General features: G+C 34.9%; 1 protein-coding gene across 1 annotated transcript; it reads right to left on the bottom strand.

The window, feature by feature from the left end:
- Positions 1 to 6232: 6232 nt before the first annotated feature.
- On the bottom strand, positions 6233 to 9874 carry LOC127723809 (uncharacterized). Its single transcript, XM_052230542.1, has 2 exons — positions 9784 to 9874; positions 6233 to 8304 (listed from the first exon to the last, which is right to left on the bottom strand). The coding sequence occupies exon 2, from the start codon at positions 8281 to 8283 to the stop codon at positions 6334 to 6336; it is 1950 nt and encodes a 649-aa protein (XP_052086502.1). The 5' UTR covers positions 8284 to 8304; positions 9784 to 9874; the 3' UTR covers positions 6233 to 6333.
- Positions 9875 to 17512: the final 7638 nt, after the last annotated feature.

Genomic DNA, 17512 nt, shown 5'->3' with positions numbered 1-17512 from the left:
AGACCCAGTAATACCAATGTTAAATATAAGGTAAAAGTCCGAGTTAACCTTTTCCCGCCATTTTTTTAGTAATGTAGCATCAATTTTAAATTCTAGATTTTTTTAATTTTACCTGACTACATCCTCAAATAACTGGCACAAGATACAAAGATGTCAAAGAGCATTTAAAGCACACCAAACCAAAATGAATGTAAACTGAATAGACAAAATATAAATTGCATTGTAATTTCGTACGTTCATCGTGTGTTCTGGTGGGTTACATGTCTTTTTGTTTACTAGCATATCAAAATCTGGCGCAGCGAGTCAGTCTAGTACACAACTGGGTTTATATTCATATTATTGAATATTATCTCGTCCTGGAAATGCATTTAATTTGCCACTGGAGTTAGGCAACTATTATATCACATTCATAGCCTTTTTAATATTAAATTTCTCACTGTCGGGCATACGCATTTATTGATTGATTGATTGATTGATTGATGTTTAACGTCACTTTCAACACTATTTTTTTTTGGTGGATGAAGCCGGAGTGCCTGTAGAGAACCACTGACCTTCGGTAGGAAAACTGACAATCCTAGTCAATTAAGATTGGAGTCGAGCGCTCCTTCCATGTAAGGCATTCGAACTCACAATCTCAGTGTTGACACGCTTGTGGTACAGTAGTTCGACTACTTAGAACACTGGGCCACTCACTGGTGGGCATACGCATTTTATGTGAGCTTATGTTCACTAATGATGCTCCGCCTTCAGTATTAGTTTAAGAGGAAGTGGAAGAGAAATTATTCTGCAAACCCATTAAAAGGTAAAGCATGTTCACATGAAGCCTGATACCAAATTTCAGGAAGGTCTTATTTGTAGTTTTCTAGAAAAATGTGTCGAACAATTTCATTAATGACTTAGGCTCTTGAATGTTATTTTAACAAGAATCGCAATGTATCGAGGCAGTGATTTAGTACATAAATATATAAAGAATGGTTGTACGGGGTTCATGTCTGTCTAAAACGGTTTGTCTGAATTTGACCTCATTTTCATGGTTCATTAATAAATATTCATGATGATGTAATTTTCTAAGTTAATGTAAGTAATACGTAAGCTCTGTATTGTTTATTGAATAATAACAAGGAATAAGATGTCTGTCCGACAATAATCATTTGATCTAAACCTCATTTTCATTGCACATTGATTAACGTTAAGTGTACGTCAATAATATTTGTGTTATTTCCATCCGTCTAGGTTCGTGTCAACTTTGACCTCAAGTCCAGGAAAATTTTTCAATGTACAGTTTCTCAGTTGCCTTTGGAAAAACCTTGATCTCGGGGACTTAAAACAATCAGCTATTACCAGTGAATCATGCGGGAAATTTTAGATTGTCTTCACTTGTTAAATACCTTATGTTTAGTACTATCTTTTTACACGTACGCTTACAAGTTTATCTTATTTCATAATTTTCTTGTGTTTTAAACATGTCATTGAGAACATCTGGCTCAAGAGAATTTATTTCAACATTTTTAATTAGAATATATTTAGGTTTATATCTTTACGAGAATACGAATAAATCACGAAAATCTTCCGTAATTTGTTTCTGAATTGTAAAAAAAGTAAATGTCCCAAACAAATAAAATATATAAAATATTTCCTGGTTATGTAGGAAGTTTTACTACTGCATTCAATATTCTCCCTTTTTCCTTCTATGTTAAATTTCTATTAAATAAATAGGGAAAGCTATAATTTATTGATTTGAGGTTTCTGTAGAGTAATTAATAATGGCTTAGACATCCTAGACAAAGTGATGTATTCATTTTTCCATAAATTTGATGCTTTTAGACGTTTGAATTCTTCTCTATTTCTTTATTTGAAATACTAAGATTTTTGTTACTAGCTTGTTAACTGAAAAATCGACTCACAAAATATCAACGGTTAATCGCAACTCGTGTCCGTCAGTTACTTTCTGTATGGTGTTTAAAAGTCCTTCATTTGGTCCGATAAAAAGATAAATTTATCAATGAAATATCATAAAGAACAAAACGTTTTTATTTGTCCTTATTCATAGGTGTTTTTCAATTCGGCAAAATAACACAAAGATCTTTACCAAGTCAATGTTTAGAAATTTTAGCTTATAAACTCAGTCCTAAAATTTATACACGTTTTCTTTTTACATTTGATATATAATGAAAGGAAATTATAAGAAATGTTTAAATGCAAAATGGATAACGAAGAGAGCTGGATGATCCAAATTTAGGCGAGACAATAATTAACACATTTATTACAAGACTATTCTGGTCCATTCTAACACAAAGATGAGGAAAATGTTCTGTCTGTTTTTGAGTTAATGACACCAAAACATAACCATTAGTTAAACAAACTAATGACTAGTTAAATACTCTGCTTACCAGTAATATTTGTTACGTACTTCTCGCTAAAGTACTGATAACCCTTGGACACTTCTTTTGTTCCAAGTCTCTGACTAATTCCTTTTATTATGGATTCAACGAATCTAAATGATATTGATGGAACGATCGTTAAGTCCTGTGTTCCACTGCTGTCTTGTTTATCGGCCATGTTGCTATGAATACGACCTTAATCTCGTTCTGATAATTATATGCATATGCATGAGATCTCATTAAGAATGGAGTATTTAGAGATGTTGACTTATATTGATGTTTATACAAAAAGAAATGATAAAATATCTGAGCTGTTGTTTATCAGTCATTCTGGCTTGTTATTGGTAAAAGATATTGTAATTATCATGAATCAGTGAAAGGATAAGGTCAAATTAATATAGTAAGAGCTATATAATACAGTTTCCTATCTGATGACCACTTACCTCAGCCACTTACTTGAACACTGAAATCCTTCCTACTTTTATAAACCACATTTGATAATGATTTTAGTCTCATCTTAACACAGTGTTATTTTACAGTGTAATGTACTATTTTTGGGACAAATTATATGAAAATTAAATTATACAAAAGATTACAAGATAAAACTCACGCTATTTTATGTTTAATTGTATGTTTAGAAGCCCTTTGGTACAGTTTGACGGCTTCAGACATACTCCCTTTTACAACTGGACCAAATCACTACTTTTCCATAAAATGTATGATTTTTTTTTCTATTTTATGAATAAAAATAAATAAATTTGAAAGGTGTATGAAAAAAATTGCACGTAATACAATGTCCACACTAGTTACTGACTATATTTAGTAGACAACGAAAATCAAAAGAGTATAACTGTACTTTTTTTAAATATAAAATAGTTACCAAGAGTGGACAAGGTAACAATTTTCGCCTATTTCATTGATTATTTTTGGTTGAAAGTCATTGAGATCAAGATTTTATTACATGTATCTCAGAAACTCAAAAAAATGACAATTGATCCATGAAATTGAGTTAAAGGTCAGATAAGCACTCGTGGATGGACACGAACATATATTTAAATCATTCTTTACATACAAATTAGAGTACCTGAATCTGCTGTAACCACAAAATTCTAACGTTGGTCAATGTACAATCAACATAAGGTTAAGATGAAATGAATCGTATTAGACAGACAAGCGATACCTTAAAATCACCAAATATACTAAATATAGCTGACGTATTACTTGCAATAACTTAGAAACTGACCTCAGAATGAAAAGTTGTCAGCTAACCATGAAAATGGGATCAAGGGTCAAATAAATTATATCAAACAGACATCCAAACCAATCAATGTTTCTTTACACCTAATATAATTTACCTCTTGTCACAATAACTGAGAAACTAACTTAATCTTGAAAACTTAATTCTGATCAATCAACCATGGAATTAAGGTACACAGCAAATACATCCTGATAGACGGACATACACATATAGAAGAAAAAGCATCTTTAATATCACTTTCAGATATCACTTAATTACACTCAATTCAGAAAGTGATTGATCTCATATATTCCATTATATTTAAGATTAAGAATACTCACGAAATCAGAAGGTCTGATTTATATCTTGGTCATCTCCTCGACAATGACACAGATTGATGACTTCAAACAAGATTCTATAGCAAACGTGATGATTTCAACTTTCCAACTGTAACCTACCCACTTTTTCATTGTCCCATCATATGAAGTTTACATGTCTAAATTAATACGTTACGCTCGTCCATACGGATTTTGTTAACAGGGATATACTCTTTACACAATAAATGTCCCAACAGAGTTATGTGGAGATACATGCACGACTGAAATCAACATTTCAGAAGTTTTTCAGTCCACCATCACGAATTGGTTGACATACACATGTGTCTGTGTCACAATTCACTGGAGACAATAAATCGCAATCTTAGATTCTAAATACCAGAAAAGTCGTCTGTATTGATATTTACCAATTGTGTTCTATTCCTAGACTTGCTACAATTCCCTTTATTTATTTATTTCTTATTAATTAATATTTTACTGAAAACTGCAAGTATACTGATTGCCCTTGGAGAAAGGTTCCTCTGCAAATGTCAATCTAATGGGAATCTCTTAGTTATAGCAGTAAAATTGTAAATGGAGTAAAATTGAAGGAAAAAAAAGAAAATTAGGAAGGGACATGTAGCAAGTCTATCCTATTCCCAACTGTGACATTTCAACTGAGTGTGTGATGCGTGCATAGCAGGAATGGTTACCCTGGCAACGTACCCGGTCTTGTTCCTTTTAGAGGTCACGCGATTCCCCAAGTTTGTGTTTGTTACCTTGATTTGAATCTTCTTAATCAATTTATGAGAATTCAACATCAGTAAACTACAGCTGCCTTAATATATAGTTGATCTATTATTTATAGATATGAGAGTCAAAAAAGATCATTAATATATAGTTGATGTATCATTTATAGATATGAGAATCAAAGAAGATAACTGTTACTATAAGCAATATCAGAGGAGCCCCAATCCTTGTACTTGGATACCATATTAATATTAAGCCTTGAGTTCAACGATAAAATGAGGATGGAGCCAGGAGCCAGGAGCCTGTAGACTATGTTATTCTTAAGTTTATGTCCCTTTGGTTTGTTGGTTCATAGAGGTTTACTGTGCTTGGCTTCCGAAACCTTCGGAATAGGAATAACAGTTTCTTTATGAGGAGTTTAAACCGTCAAATCCCACTTAACGTTTACAACTCTACAAATACAGTTTACTGTTATTCTCATTCTAATCCAATATTAATTTAATATTAGCACTTGTGAAACATTAAAAATCAATCATTTGAAATATAACGGAAACGTCGACTGCGATTGTGCAACTTCGTTGCCAATGAATCAGACCGTCAATCGAGGATTCACGACAAAATTATTAACTCAAAACCGACTTAACAAATCATATTGCATTAGAATAAAAGATGAGAACATCATGGAACAATTGTATTGTGTACTGAAATCTATACCATGCTTTTGTATCAGAATGAGAAGGGTGGATGGTCACAATAAGAAAATATCAGATTTATAAAGTTGACAATTAGGTGGAAGTAGACAATATCTATTTTCGTTTCATAGAAACGAATAAGATAAAATATCCACATTTACAATGATAAGGAACGTTATAACAAATTCAAATACACAATCAAACAATTTTTTGATAGCATAGACTAATTTTGTTATTGAATGACAATATGTAAGGACCAATATAAAAGACAGAACCTTCAGCAAAGCCCTTAACATTTCGTTTGAATTTAAAATGTTTTAAAATTTACACATTTTTACTAAATAAAGAATAATTTGATATCGTCCTACTATAAGAGCCAGATTGTTTCAACATGTTTTAAAAGAAGTTCCATTTCCAACAGAAATGCTAAATACAACAGATATATGTTGATGTATTTTGAATGCGTCTACTTGCATCGACAAAATGTTCAAGTTTTAAGTTCCATTAATCTGCCTAAGAATCAGGTAGTGGTGAAAAACATGACAAACAAAAACCCGCTCAAATTTACATTAATTCAAATTCAAAATGTATAATTGTGCACGAATATAACATTCGTTTCCATTTCCTGTACTGGTACTTCCAAGACATAATTTGGTTGAAACGCCGTAAGAATGACCAATTAAGGGAAGCTAACTCCATAATTTGCTATTATTCTAACCAAATTATTTTCAGATTTGCCGAATTACCAGACACACAGAAACGAAAGACCTACCATTTCTAATTCAGAAGTAGGGGAACTTAAAAAAAGGATGGTTAGGTCGTCGGGTTTTTTTGGGGTTTTTTTTGCCAATTTTTGAAATTCTTCTCAATGGCCTGATTCTAACAAAAACTGGTGTTTAAAATTATTATATCGCTGAAAAAAACATAAAACAAACAATACAAATGATTTGATCTTGAACTCAATCATTAAAATTAAGTTCAGCCAGTAGTTTATTTGCACTTGTAAGGTTGTATACATCGATTGCAGATGCTCTTTGCAAACAATATCGTGCACTGTTTGTTTCGCCGATCATTTGCATAGCTATCCCAATACATATGAAAATATGGCGCACATCTGCAGCATCTATTCCCCTCTTACCATTAATGATGTTCTTGAGGACTTGTAATAACTGGCGTATGAAATAATTGCATGATGCAGAGTCTTTCAAATGGTAGCAGCATAGAAATCCAAGAAAAAGTGCAAATAGTTTAGGATGAATCAAGAAGTTGTGTTTTTGCACGTCCAGTTGTAGTTCTGTTGGTATGATCAAGGATCTTTGAACAAAAACTAGAGTATGTGTTGTCAATGTTTGCAAGGACGTCATCAACTTTTCGTTTGCAATCATATTCAATGCACATATCTGTTTCCTGTTGAGACTACTCTTGTCAATTGGAATTTTCTCGTCTGTAAACTGCAATACAACGTAATTTATTATAGATACTGTTTTTATGTATTGTTTTCTTTCATAAAAAAAACAAGCCAACATTATCCACCCAGTTACTGTATCTGTATGTACACCTATAAGTAGATGACTGATAATATTTTGATACTTGATATATTTTAGTTTGTTTGACCCCTGTGGAATTTGTAAACGTTGTGGTACAATCTGATGTGCACGTAACAGAAAGAATGTAAAAATATCTGCAGACATCCCACTTCTAGAATAATGAAGTAATGTGCTTAAGAGCATATATATTTTTTCTTCAACTGCATAAATGCCACAAGAAATGGTTTGTTTGATTTCATTGACTAGTCTGGCATTACGACATAATGGTTGGTTGATTTCCCCAGAATACTTTGGATAATCCATAAGTGTTTCTGTAGCGAATAAATATTGTATTCCTTGTTGATACGACATTTTAAGGAGATTGCACAATTTGTTCCTGTTAATTGCATTGAACCGTAAATAAAACAAATTATTTTCTGGAACAAAATAATGTAACAATATGTTATAGTCTACACAGTACAATAGTCTGTGTAGACATGCTTGAAAACACGGAATTATATTATCCGGTCTCCAGATCGACGGGTCTGACTCTTCTAAGATCCAAAACAAGAGAGTCTTAATAAAATACGAACAAAGCAAACCTTTCAGACAAATTTCTTTGTCAACTACTTCTTTCAGGAAAATCTTTAACAACGCATAAAACAGTAATTGTGTATGATTGAAAGAAAATATAAGAAATTTTTCCGATACAGAATATGACATTCTCCATTCAATGTGTTCATTAATTGACTCTTTGCCGCCGATTGGTACAAACAAAACGCCACAAGAAATGATTTTAAAAATAACATCAGCCGAGGGCCATTTTGCGCGAGATCTTTTTATCCATGGTTCTGAGTGGGATATCCATTTTTCACATTTGAGGCATATCGCTAGATCAAGTTGGTCGTCGTTGTCGGCCACACATGGTCCATGTATTGTATCAAAGTATTTGAATTTGGTAGATAAGCGATCAAGTTGAATCTCTTTAAACATTTTGCTGGAAAGCACTATCCCTGTATGATCAGCGTGTGATAGTATATCAGGAATGCATAAAGGGGTACCATCACATAAGATTTTTAGTTTAGTAAAACACGGTTGGGTGTCGTCTGTGTCCATTACTAAAGGAATCTTCTGATTTTGAGCAGGCATATCGCTAAAATATTCATACACTGCAAATTCGGAACTTATCATCATCAAATCAACGTCGCTACCTTTTAAATTTAGTCCTTCGCCGTTACTCCCACTCCTGATTGGTCTGAAACGTCCACTTCCAATATCACAAACAATAGAAGTAATTCTTCTAGCTTTAACATCCTCTTCAGAACCAATTTTCTGACACAAGTATTCGTAAAAATGAAACGAGTCATCTCTCTGTCGTGACATTTGTTTGTGTCAGTATAAAATCTATAATATAAATAAAAATTGCATCATTACAATGTTAAACGTGTTGTTTTCAATTTTTTACATCACTGGGTCGATACCTCTGCTGGTGGACTATCAGTCCCCGAGGGTATCATCAGCTCAGTAGTCAGTACTTCGATACTGACATGATTTAAAACAAACCTTTCTAAAATTGTCTGTTTATAAATTTTGAAATTATAAAGAAACTAAGGTTTCAACTCCCTCAGGCAAAGTTGACCTTAGATGAATTTGGCTATTTGTTTTAGGTATTTTTGTCATATAGCTCTTCAACTGTTTCGGTACTTATACATCCCTCGGATTTCAAATGTTTAGCTTTGAGCGTTCCTGATGAAGGTAAATCCAGAAAAGCGCTTCGGACGCATGAAATTATCAAACGTGTTGTTTTCAATTTTTTGTTGTCTATCCATCTTCGACTGTTCTCTTAAGCTTATTACTAATATCTCATGGTTTGATAGTAAAAAGAAAAGATGTTGATATCGGGGTCTTTCTGATCCCTCTATTTTTACACTATTTTCAAACCTTTTCAAGCTTGCAATTTGAATGGTACAATGAATATTCCTTCTATTTATTTTTTTTTAAATCGAACTTTAATTTCTAGCACGTGCATTAAAGCTGTGACAGGTTAAGATTAGCAAAAAACAACAAAATTGCCGTGCCGCCTGCCACCCTCCCCTCCACTCCAAAAAAATACAGCGTGTTTTGATATTATTTCCATATAATGTTTGCAATTTGAATATTAAAATGAATTTCCTCTCTAATTTTATTATATAAATCATTGGTTTAACCTTACTCTTAAGGATGTTCGCTCGACTTGTTTTTTGATTTTTTGCCAGTTATTCGGAATCCTCTGTTTTTATCCATGTATTGCCATTAAAAATGTTGCCCACTAACCCTTACTTTTCTTTCCATAATTTGATTACATATAGTTTAAATGGCATCTTTGATATTCTTATAAAATCCTTGTTATTTTTTTCATCGTTTTTTAAGAAAAAAAGGTGCCAATATTAAATGTATGAAAAATCTAGAGATAATTATTTTCCGCCAAATTTTCAATGGCTTATATCTCGAAAACAAGCACACGGGCCCTTCATTTTTTCTGTTTTTTTTTTTAGTTTCTTTATTCATATACTATCAATTTTTAACAGTCTTTTTAAAAGCTTGTTATTTTGAAATAGAGTAGGAACATCCTTAAACTCGTCTAACAAAAAAAAATTTCCCTCCTTTTCAAATTTTTTCTTGTCCTTAATATGCCTGAAAATTTGTCATTGGATGGTTAGCAAACAACAATCAATTAATCTATCACGATAACCTTTGTTTTTTGTTCTGCGACGGGTGCGCTATTTTCCAATTTACGTAAAGAATTGAATGATATGATGTATTTTACTAACACATATACAAAGCACAACATTATGATGTCATAACGTGAAGAACAACTCCTCAAAATATAAAAAAAAACATTACCTTAAAGCTTACGATTCAAACTCCTTCCTAAATATGAAATAAACATTCACAAGTGGACTTTTAGTAATGCGAACGCTGTAACCTGCAAACTTTTGATTTTAAATGTGAAAATACACCAAACAATCCGTTCCTGCTTCCGTGTTGACTTATATACATGTCATAGATCTATAACAGGTGGATGAAACCGAAGCTTTAAGGTGAATCAAGACTATAATTTCAATCCATTACAGTGATTATTCAACAGTTAAACGATTTTCGAAAGTGAAACTTATTTATCAAAAGGTTCACAAATCTAACATTTCAAGGTATGCGAGTAAACATTTACAAAAAATAGAAATTAATATTTAAATTACAATCCATAGTTAGAATCACAAGCGTATAAATTATAGTTAAAACATCCGATTATCTCGGCGACACAGCTCACTGACAACTGTTTAAAGCAAACAGCAATAAAATTCAAACTAATTGATGTAGTTTAAAGCAACATTCTACACACTCAATTCTTTTTAATATTCTCTGACTAAATGTATCGTATACGCAGGCTTAGGCTAAATTTCCCCCTTTTACATCACCAAATTCTGAACTCTCGCCTGTACGTGTTGGTCAAGTGCACTTGCCACTTTTTTGAATGACCAGAAAGAGACCTGGCAGGATAAGGTAATTTATTTTATGTTCTAGTTCGCCAGACTTAAACGAACAAATTATTTATACAATACAACTCAACACATGTATCAGCAATGAGCGCTCCTTGTGAGAGTAACATACTTTCGAAAATGAGCTCTCCTTGTGCGAGTAGCATACTTTTATTTATATCCAATGTATAACATAACTCAAAAACAGTTTGTTTTTCTTTTCAAGCACACTACGGCTCATTCTCAGTCGTTACTCGGGTTTCAAAAACAGTCATACAGATAAGGCTCAATCACAGCCATCCAGTTAAAACATACAAATATACATCAATCTACAAAACAAGAAATACAAGTTAATATAAAGCATTATAAAGCATTATAAATAACCATTACTTTCCACATAAGAACAATAGACTGTCTAGGTGATGGTTGGTTGGAGGTTAACACAGGCAATGCAGTATTAAGGAGTATGCTACTCAGCGTAAGGCAGAACTTCGAATAATGACATTATAAATTACATTTAATTTATATGAAACAGCAAGCACGAGAAACACGAGCTAAAATCAGACGTTACATAGAATGCATGTTTAATTCGGAGAATTATACCTGCAATGTGACAAATTTTATAGCTATAAATACGTTGCATCATAAATTCTGAGTTGACCTCAACTGCGTCATTAGGTCAGATGGAATATCCCCGACTAAAAATAAACGTACTATCACTGGTCCGGACATATACCCCTGTGTACCCATATTCTCCCATTCAATTTCCATCTGCGACATTGGTCACACGTGTATTTACAGATTTAACAGAGAAGCTTTTTGTTGTTGTAAAGTTTTTTTTTTAATTGCTTAATTGCTTTTCAAATTTATATTGTGTATTATTGGAGAATTATTCCCTTGTTTAGAATTAATTTCTAGACAAACTTTTTTGACTAAATTTAATTATGGACTATAATTTGAATAGTCCTTTCGTCACTATTCCTGGTTCGGACTATCTCCTGGATGGGTCACTACCTTTAAGTCCCCCCTAACTACCAGTACATTAACCGGAGTTTCGACAACGGTGTCTGGTAATGCTACCTATCTGACCCTTTCACAAGGTTCGGCCATGCATTGGGGAGGGGGGGGTCCCTACGTCAACTTCGGTGACTCATACCTTATCTAGGCCTGTTAATTCATTGGGTACTATTCGTTTTGTCCCAGGTACAGCTATGGGCTTGAACTTGCCAGGTTCTAGACCCCCAGTATCCTATTGTGGGTATATGCTTCCCAACTCGGACACCCAACCTTTACCCTCATGGTCTCATCCACCTTGGCCACAGTTTTACCCTTATGGTGGATCTATGCCAAACAAACCTGGTTTTTGGCCTTATAGGGATAATATCTATGGTCCCCCTTCTGGGGTAGCTACCGCTTCACCAGTATTAGTATCTTTGACTCCTGCAGTAGCTTCTTCTAGCCCTGTATCAGACTCTCGAGCTCAGTCTTCTAGCTCTTCTCATGGTAATCAGGGTTCTGAGTCTGCACCATCCTTAGATGGTTTTCTGAAGTTACTTTTGGACTTTGGTGAGTCTTTCAAGGCTGAGTTTAGTACTCTATCCAGTCGTATGTCTCTACTGGAGAATAAAGTTTCTTCTCATCAACCTTCTCCAGCTAAGCCTGTAGAATATGATGAGAGGGAGGTTGACGAGCCTGGGAGTCAAGAAAGGGCTTTCTGATGATGATGTTGATAGTTCTTCTCCCAAGGTATCGAAGACGGCCCCTGAGCCTACTTCTAAGTCAGCTCACCAACCTTCCACCAAAGAGACTGAGGATCCGACTTCATCCTTGAGGGATCGTAGGGATAAGGTGTATAATCTGATGAGGGATGAAGCACATATCCCTTTTGCCTCTCCTTCCAAGCCGAAGAGACCTTATTCAACTTTTGAATTTTCCTGTGGTATTTCTCAGGATACTGTGACTTCTCACAATTCTTTTCCGGAATCTGGCCATATAGCATTTGCTTAACAAATTATCAATGAAGGTATTGCTAATTCGGCTAGTGAAAAGGTTGCTAATAACAATATCTCTGGTTTCGGTATGTCTTCCTTTTCTGATCACTTCAAGTACAAAGATTTTGATATCTTTGATTCTTCGCTTGGTAGACTTGTTCCCATTTGTGACAAATCTTTTTCATCTTTATTAGGAACAAAGCCAGTAGATGGTCTTCGTCTCACTCAAACTGTTTGGGCAAAGACTGGGAATCTCCTTCGTAGTGCTTCTCAAGCTCTTGGCACAGCCGAACATTTTCTAGCTGCAACCGGACATTTGCTTAACAGCGAAGATTCAGTTGTTCCAGCAGGAGTTCGATCTTTCTTACTTCAACTGGATAAAGCTCTAGGTTCATCTCAGTTGCTTTTAATGGGTTCTATTGCTAATTGCACCCTATCTAAAAGAGCAGAGTTTCTTGAAAAAACTTCTGTTACTGAGTCTGAAAGATTCTTTACTGAAATCTCTACTTTCTGTCAAGATGTTTGGTTTACCCTAACAGCGGGTTCAAGAGGAACTCAGCAAAAACCCTCCTCCCGTCAAAGTTAATGTACAAGTTAACAATTGCAAGAGGTCGGTTAATGCTACATCTAGTTCTACTAGTACTTCTGCTTCTGGTGGTCCTCCTTCTTCTGCTAAGAAAAGGAAGAATAACTACGGAAAACCTCAGAACAAATCCCATAACTCCGGTAAAAGCTCAGGTAAGCCTTCTGGTGGTTTTAAGGGCCCCAAGAAATCTGGGTCTAGTACCTAGGTTCTTGCCCCCTCGTACGTTATTGACAGCTTCCCCAGGGGAAAATTTACAACAAGTTTCTCAAAAATCAATACCAGTAGGGGGGAGGTTACGTTTTTTCCTAAATCAGTGGAAGAAAATTACCTCAGACTGTTATGTGCTGTCAATAATTCGAGGGCGATTAACACTTCAGTTTAAGAACCCACCTCCTCTGTCTGCAGTTCCGATAAGTTTGTCTAATACTCAAGACTCAGTCACGTATCAACTTCTATCAGTAGAAGTAGAAACTATGTTACAGACATCTGCAATAGAGGAGGTGTCGCTCTTAACTCTGTCTGCGAGATTTTATTCCCGTATTTTTCTGGTTCCAAAGAAGACTGGAGGGATGAGGCCGGTCATAGACCTATCTATTCTGAACAATTTTCTTATTTTTCCCCATTTCAAAATAGAAACCAACAGATCAAGCAGGGCTTCAATCCTTCCAGGAATGTGGACTACCTCTCTGGATTTTTTAGATGCTTACTTCCACATTCCCATTACCCATACTTACAGGAAATACCTTCGCTTCGTTTGGAACAACAAAGATTTCCAGTTCAAGGCTCTCCCTTTTGGTCTATCTACAGCCCCTTTGGCTTTTAACAAAATCATGCAGGCAGCTATAGCTCACATACATTCCCTGTCTATTCAGATTCATTCCTACTTGGACGATTCCCTTCTTAAGGAATTTTGCCCAATCAAATTGAGGGTTCAGACAGATTTGGTCATCAATTGCTTTCTGTCCCTAGGCTTCCTAATTTCCTGGAAAAAGTCAGAGATAGTTCTTTCTCAAGACTTTCTTTTCCTGGGAGAACATTTCCTAACCAATCTAGGCCTAGTTCTCCCCCCAGAGGAAAAATTTACAAAACTATGTCAGAAAATACATTTATTCCTGGCAGATTTAATTCCATTGGGTCGCCTTCACATTCGTCCGCTTCAGTTTAATCTGCACAAGTTTTGGATTCCAGCTTCACAAGAATTGGAAGCATTGATTCCAATCACTCAGCCTCTATTTTCACATCTTCAATGGTGGTTAGTACGGGAAAATGTAATGAGGGGCCTATCTCTGTCCCCTCAAGTTCCCAGTCTAACATTATTCACAGATGTCTCCACCCTCGGTTGGGGAGCATATCTGGAGGGGCTTACAATCTCGGGAGTCTGGAATTAAGATCTTTTGGAAGAGCATATCAATGTATTGGAAATGAAAGCAGTTCTGTTTGCACTGAATCATTTCCAACTGTCTCTAAAGAATCAGTCTGTCATTCTGGCCACGGACAGACACAACAGTTGTAGCTTATCTCAAGAATCAGGGAGGAACTCACTCGACTTCTCTTTATCAGATAGCCAGAGACATTCTCCTACTGTGTTTTCAACTCCAGGTTCATCTAGTGGTGAGACATATTGCGGGGCACCTCAATATTCTAGTCGACGCTCTATCCAAATCCCTTGCTCCAGTAAACACGGAGTGGGAACTAATTCAAGTAGTTTTCAAAGCTGTGACTCTTCATTGGAGGTTACCTCAGATAGAACTGTTTGCGACCAGTCTCAATCACAAATTTCCCACATTTGTGTCTCCGGTTCCAGATCTGAAATATTTTGCGGTAGACGCAATGAGCCTATCTTGGAAAGGAATGTTCGAGTACGCCTTCCCTCCTTTCAGGTTTCTCTCCCCAGTACTTCAGAAAATAGCAGGGGAGAATTGCAAGATCATAGTTATTGCTCCAGCATGGCACAAACAGTCTTGGTTTCCAGACCTTCTGCGCCTATCATGTGCTTGTCCTTTAGTTCTTCCTCTGAGACCAGACCTTCTGTCTCAAATCAAGGGCAAGGTTCTTTATCAAAATCCAGAGTAACTTGATCTACACGCCTGACTTCTCTCAGGGTTAGCCTCAGAAAGAGAGGTTTTACTGAAGGAGCAACCAAGCATCTCACAAAGTCTGTCAGAGACTCCACTAGCCTTGTCTATGATGCAAAATGGTCAATCTTATCAGATTGTTGTAGTGAGCGGGAAATCGATCCTTTCCAAGTCACTGTACAACAATTAGCAGACTTTCTAGTTTTTCTTTTTGAATCCAAAGGATTATGTCCCTCTACTATTAAGGGATATATATCAGCTATTTCAAGAACTATTCATATTTCTGGTGGTCCAGATTTTGGAAACAATGAGCATATTTCTCTTTTGGTTCGTAGTTTTAGTCTTGAAAGACCAAGACAAAAAACTTTAGTTCCTAAGTTGGACCTTGGACTAGTTTTATCTTTTTTAAAACTTTCTCCTTTTGAACCAGCAGAAAAAATAGATTTAAGGTTTCTTTCCTACAAATACTGTTTTCTTTTAGCTTTGGTTTCTGGACAGAGAAGGAGTGAAATCCATGCCTTCTCTATTTCTGAAGCTTTCCTTCGATTTAACAGGAATAAATCTTCTGTAACTCTTTTAACTGATCCTGCTTTTTTGGCAAAGAATCAGATTCCAGATAAGGGTGCAGTACCAGTCGTGATTCCTGCACTCCCTAGCAATTCTATTTCTGTACTTTTATGTCTAGTGAGAATCCTTTCTATTTATCTGGATAGAACGAAGAGTTTACGTTCTGTTTCTAACTCAAGACTCTTTATTCCTATTTAAAAAGGAATCTCAGATCTTTCTGATAAAACTATTTCTACTTGGATATGCAAATGCATATCTTTAGCTTATGGTTCTTCTAAGGCAGAACTTTTGGATAGTTTTAATGTTAACGCTCATGATGTTAGGGGTTTCTCTACATCCTGGGCTCTGTTTAACTGTGCATCTTTGGAAGAGGTACTGTCTGCAGGTTTATGGAGAAATGAGAACTCTTTTATCTTTCATTTCCTCCAATCTATGGCTACTTTTGCCGAGAGTTTATACTCTCTTGGACCTATAGTTTAAACACAAAGATTGAACTTTCCTCCTGTTTCTTCTGTTACAGGGGATTAAGCTTTACGTTAGATTATGTTACTCAGTATTTATGATGGTAACGTATTTATAGCTATAAAATGATCAAATTTTATGGAAAATTTGGATTTTATTAGATAAATACTTACCATCATAAATTATAGGTCCCAGCCGCCTCCCCTTTATCCCCTGTCCTTACGTTTCTGTCTTGAGGAAATTGAATGGGAGAATATGGGTACACAGGGGTATATGTCCGGACCAGTGATATTACGTTTATTTTTAGTCGGGGATATTCCATCTGACATAATGACGCAGTTGGGGTCAACTCAGAATTTATGATGGTAAGGATTTATCTCATAAAATCCAAATTTACTTTTAAATTTGATTATTTCATCCAATGGAAAACCAAGGTAAACATTACAGGTATTCTAAAACTAAAACACGTGTTGATGTAAACAAACACACGTGTTTTACCAAAACAAATACATGTGCTTCCGTACTATTACTAATTAAACTAATTAAAAAGAACACTACTCCACAGAGGTCCATAATTAACAATTAATATGCAAAAGTGAGCGTATATATTCAATACAGGTTACGTTAAATAAGAATTTCTTTATTTTTTAAGTTATCTGTTCCGTTCTGTCGTAAAAAGTATCAGGCATTTATTAAGTCATATGTCCAGTTATAATTGTTTTTATATCATTGAATATTTTGTTCCAAATTTACTTACAATTTTTTTTAGTATGAAAATATTACTGGTTTTTCCTAAAAAATAAGGGAAGAGGAAAAATCGTCGGAAAAACCTCAAAAGATCTCACCGTTGCACAGTGGGAGCCTACTACTTGAAAAAAAAAGAATGTTCACGATAACTAGTAACACTCCTTCAATGCTTTTTTAGATTGATTGATTGTTGTTTGACGCCACTTTCAGCACCATTGTGCTATTTCGTGGCGGTCAGATTTTTAAATTGTTTTTATTCAGTTATCAGTCTAACTGGGAAAAGAGGTGTGAGCAATTCTACTGAATTTGTGTCACCGATGAGGTCAAAAATCCGGAAGTGGATGATACGCAATGGAATTTGAATATTGTAATAGTCTGAATGATATACTTTGAAAATTTTGCAACAATTTAAAATAAGTCTATAAATGCTAAACTTGTAAGTCAGTGCTATACAGTGCTTTTGAAGCGATTTGATAAAGTATTTCAAAAAGTTATTTCCCCTTACTTATTCTACCAGAATCATTTTCTAAGACTTCTATTTCTACAGCAATTCACAGTACCAACGATGAATAAGTGTTCTTAAAAAGTTTTAACAAAATTGAAAATAACACTTTTTAAATGTATTAGTCCGTGGCGTTTGTCTCGATTTTCTCTCCTCGGGAACGCTCG

Source organism: Mytilus californianus, unplaced genomic scaffold (assembly GCF_021869535.1).
Source record: "Mytilus californianus isolate M0D057914Y unplaced genomic scaffold, xbMytCali1.0.p SCAF_13, whole genome shotgun sequence".
Lineage (NCBI taxonomy): Eukaryota > Metazoa > Mollusca > Bivalvia > Mytilida > Mytilidae > Mytilus > Mytilus californianus.
This window is presented reverse-complemented; position numbering and strand designations above follow the sequence as displayed.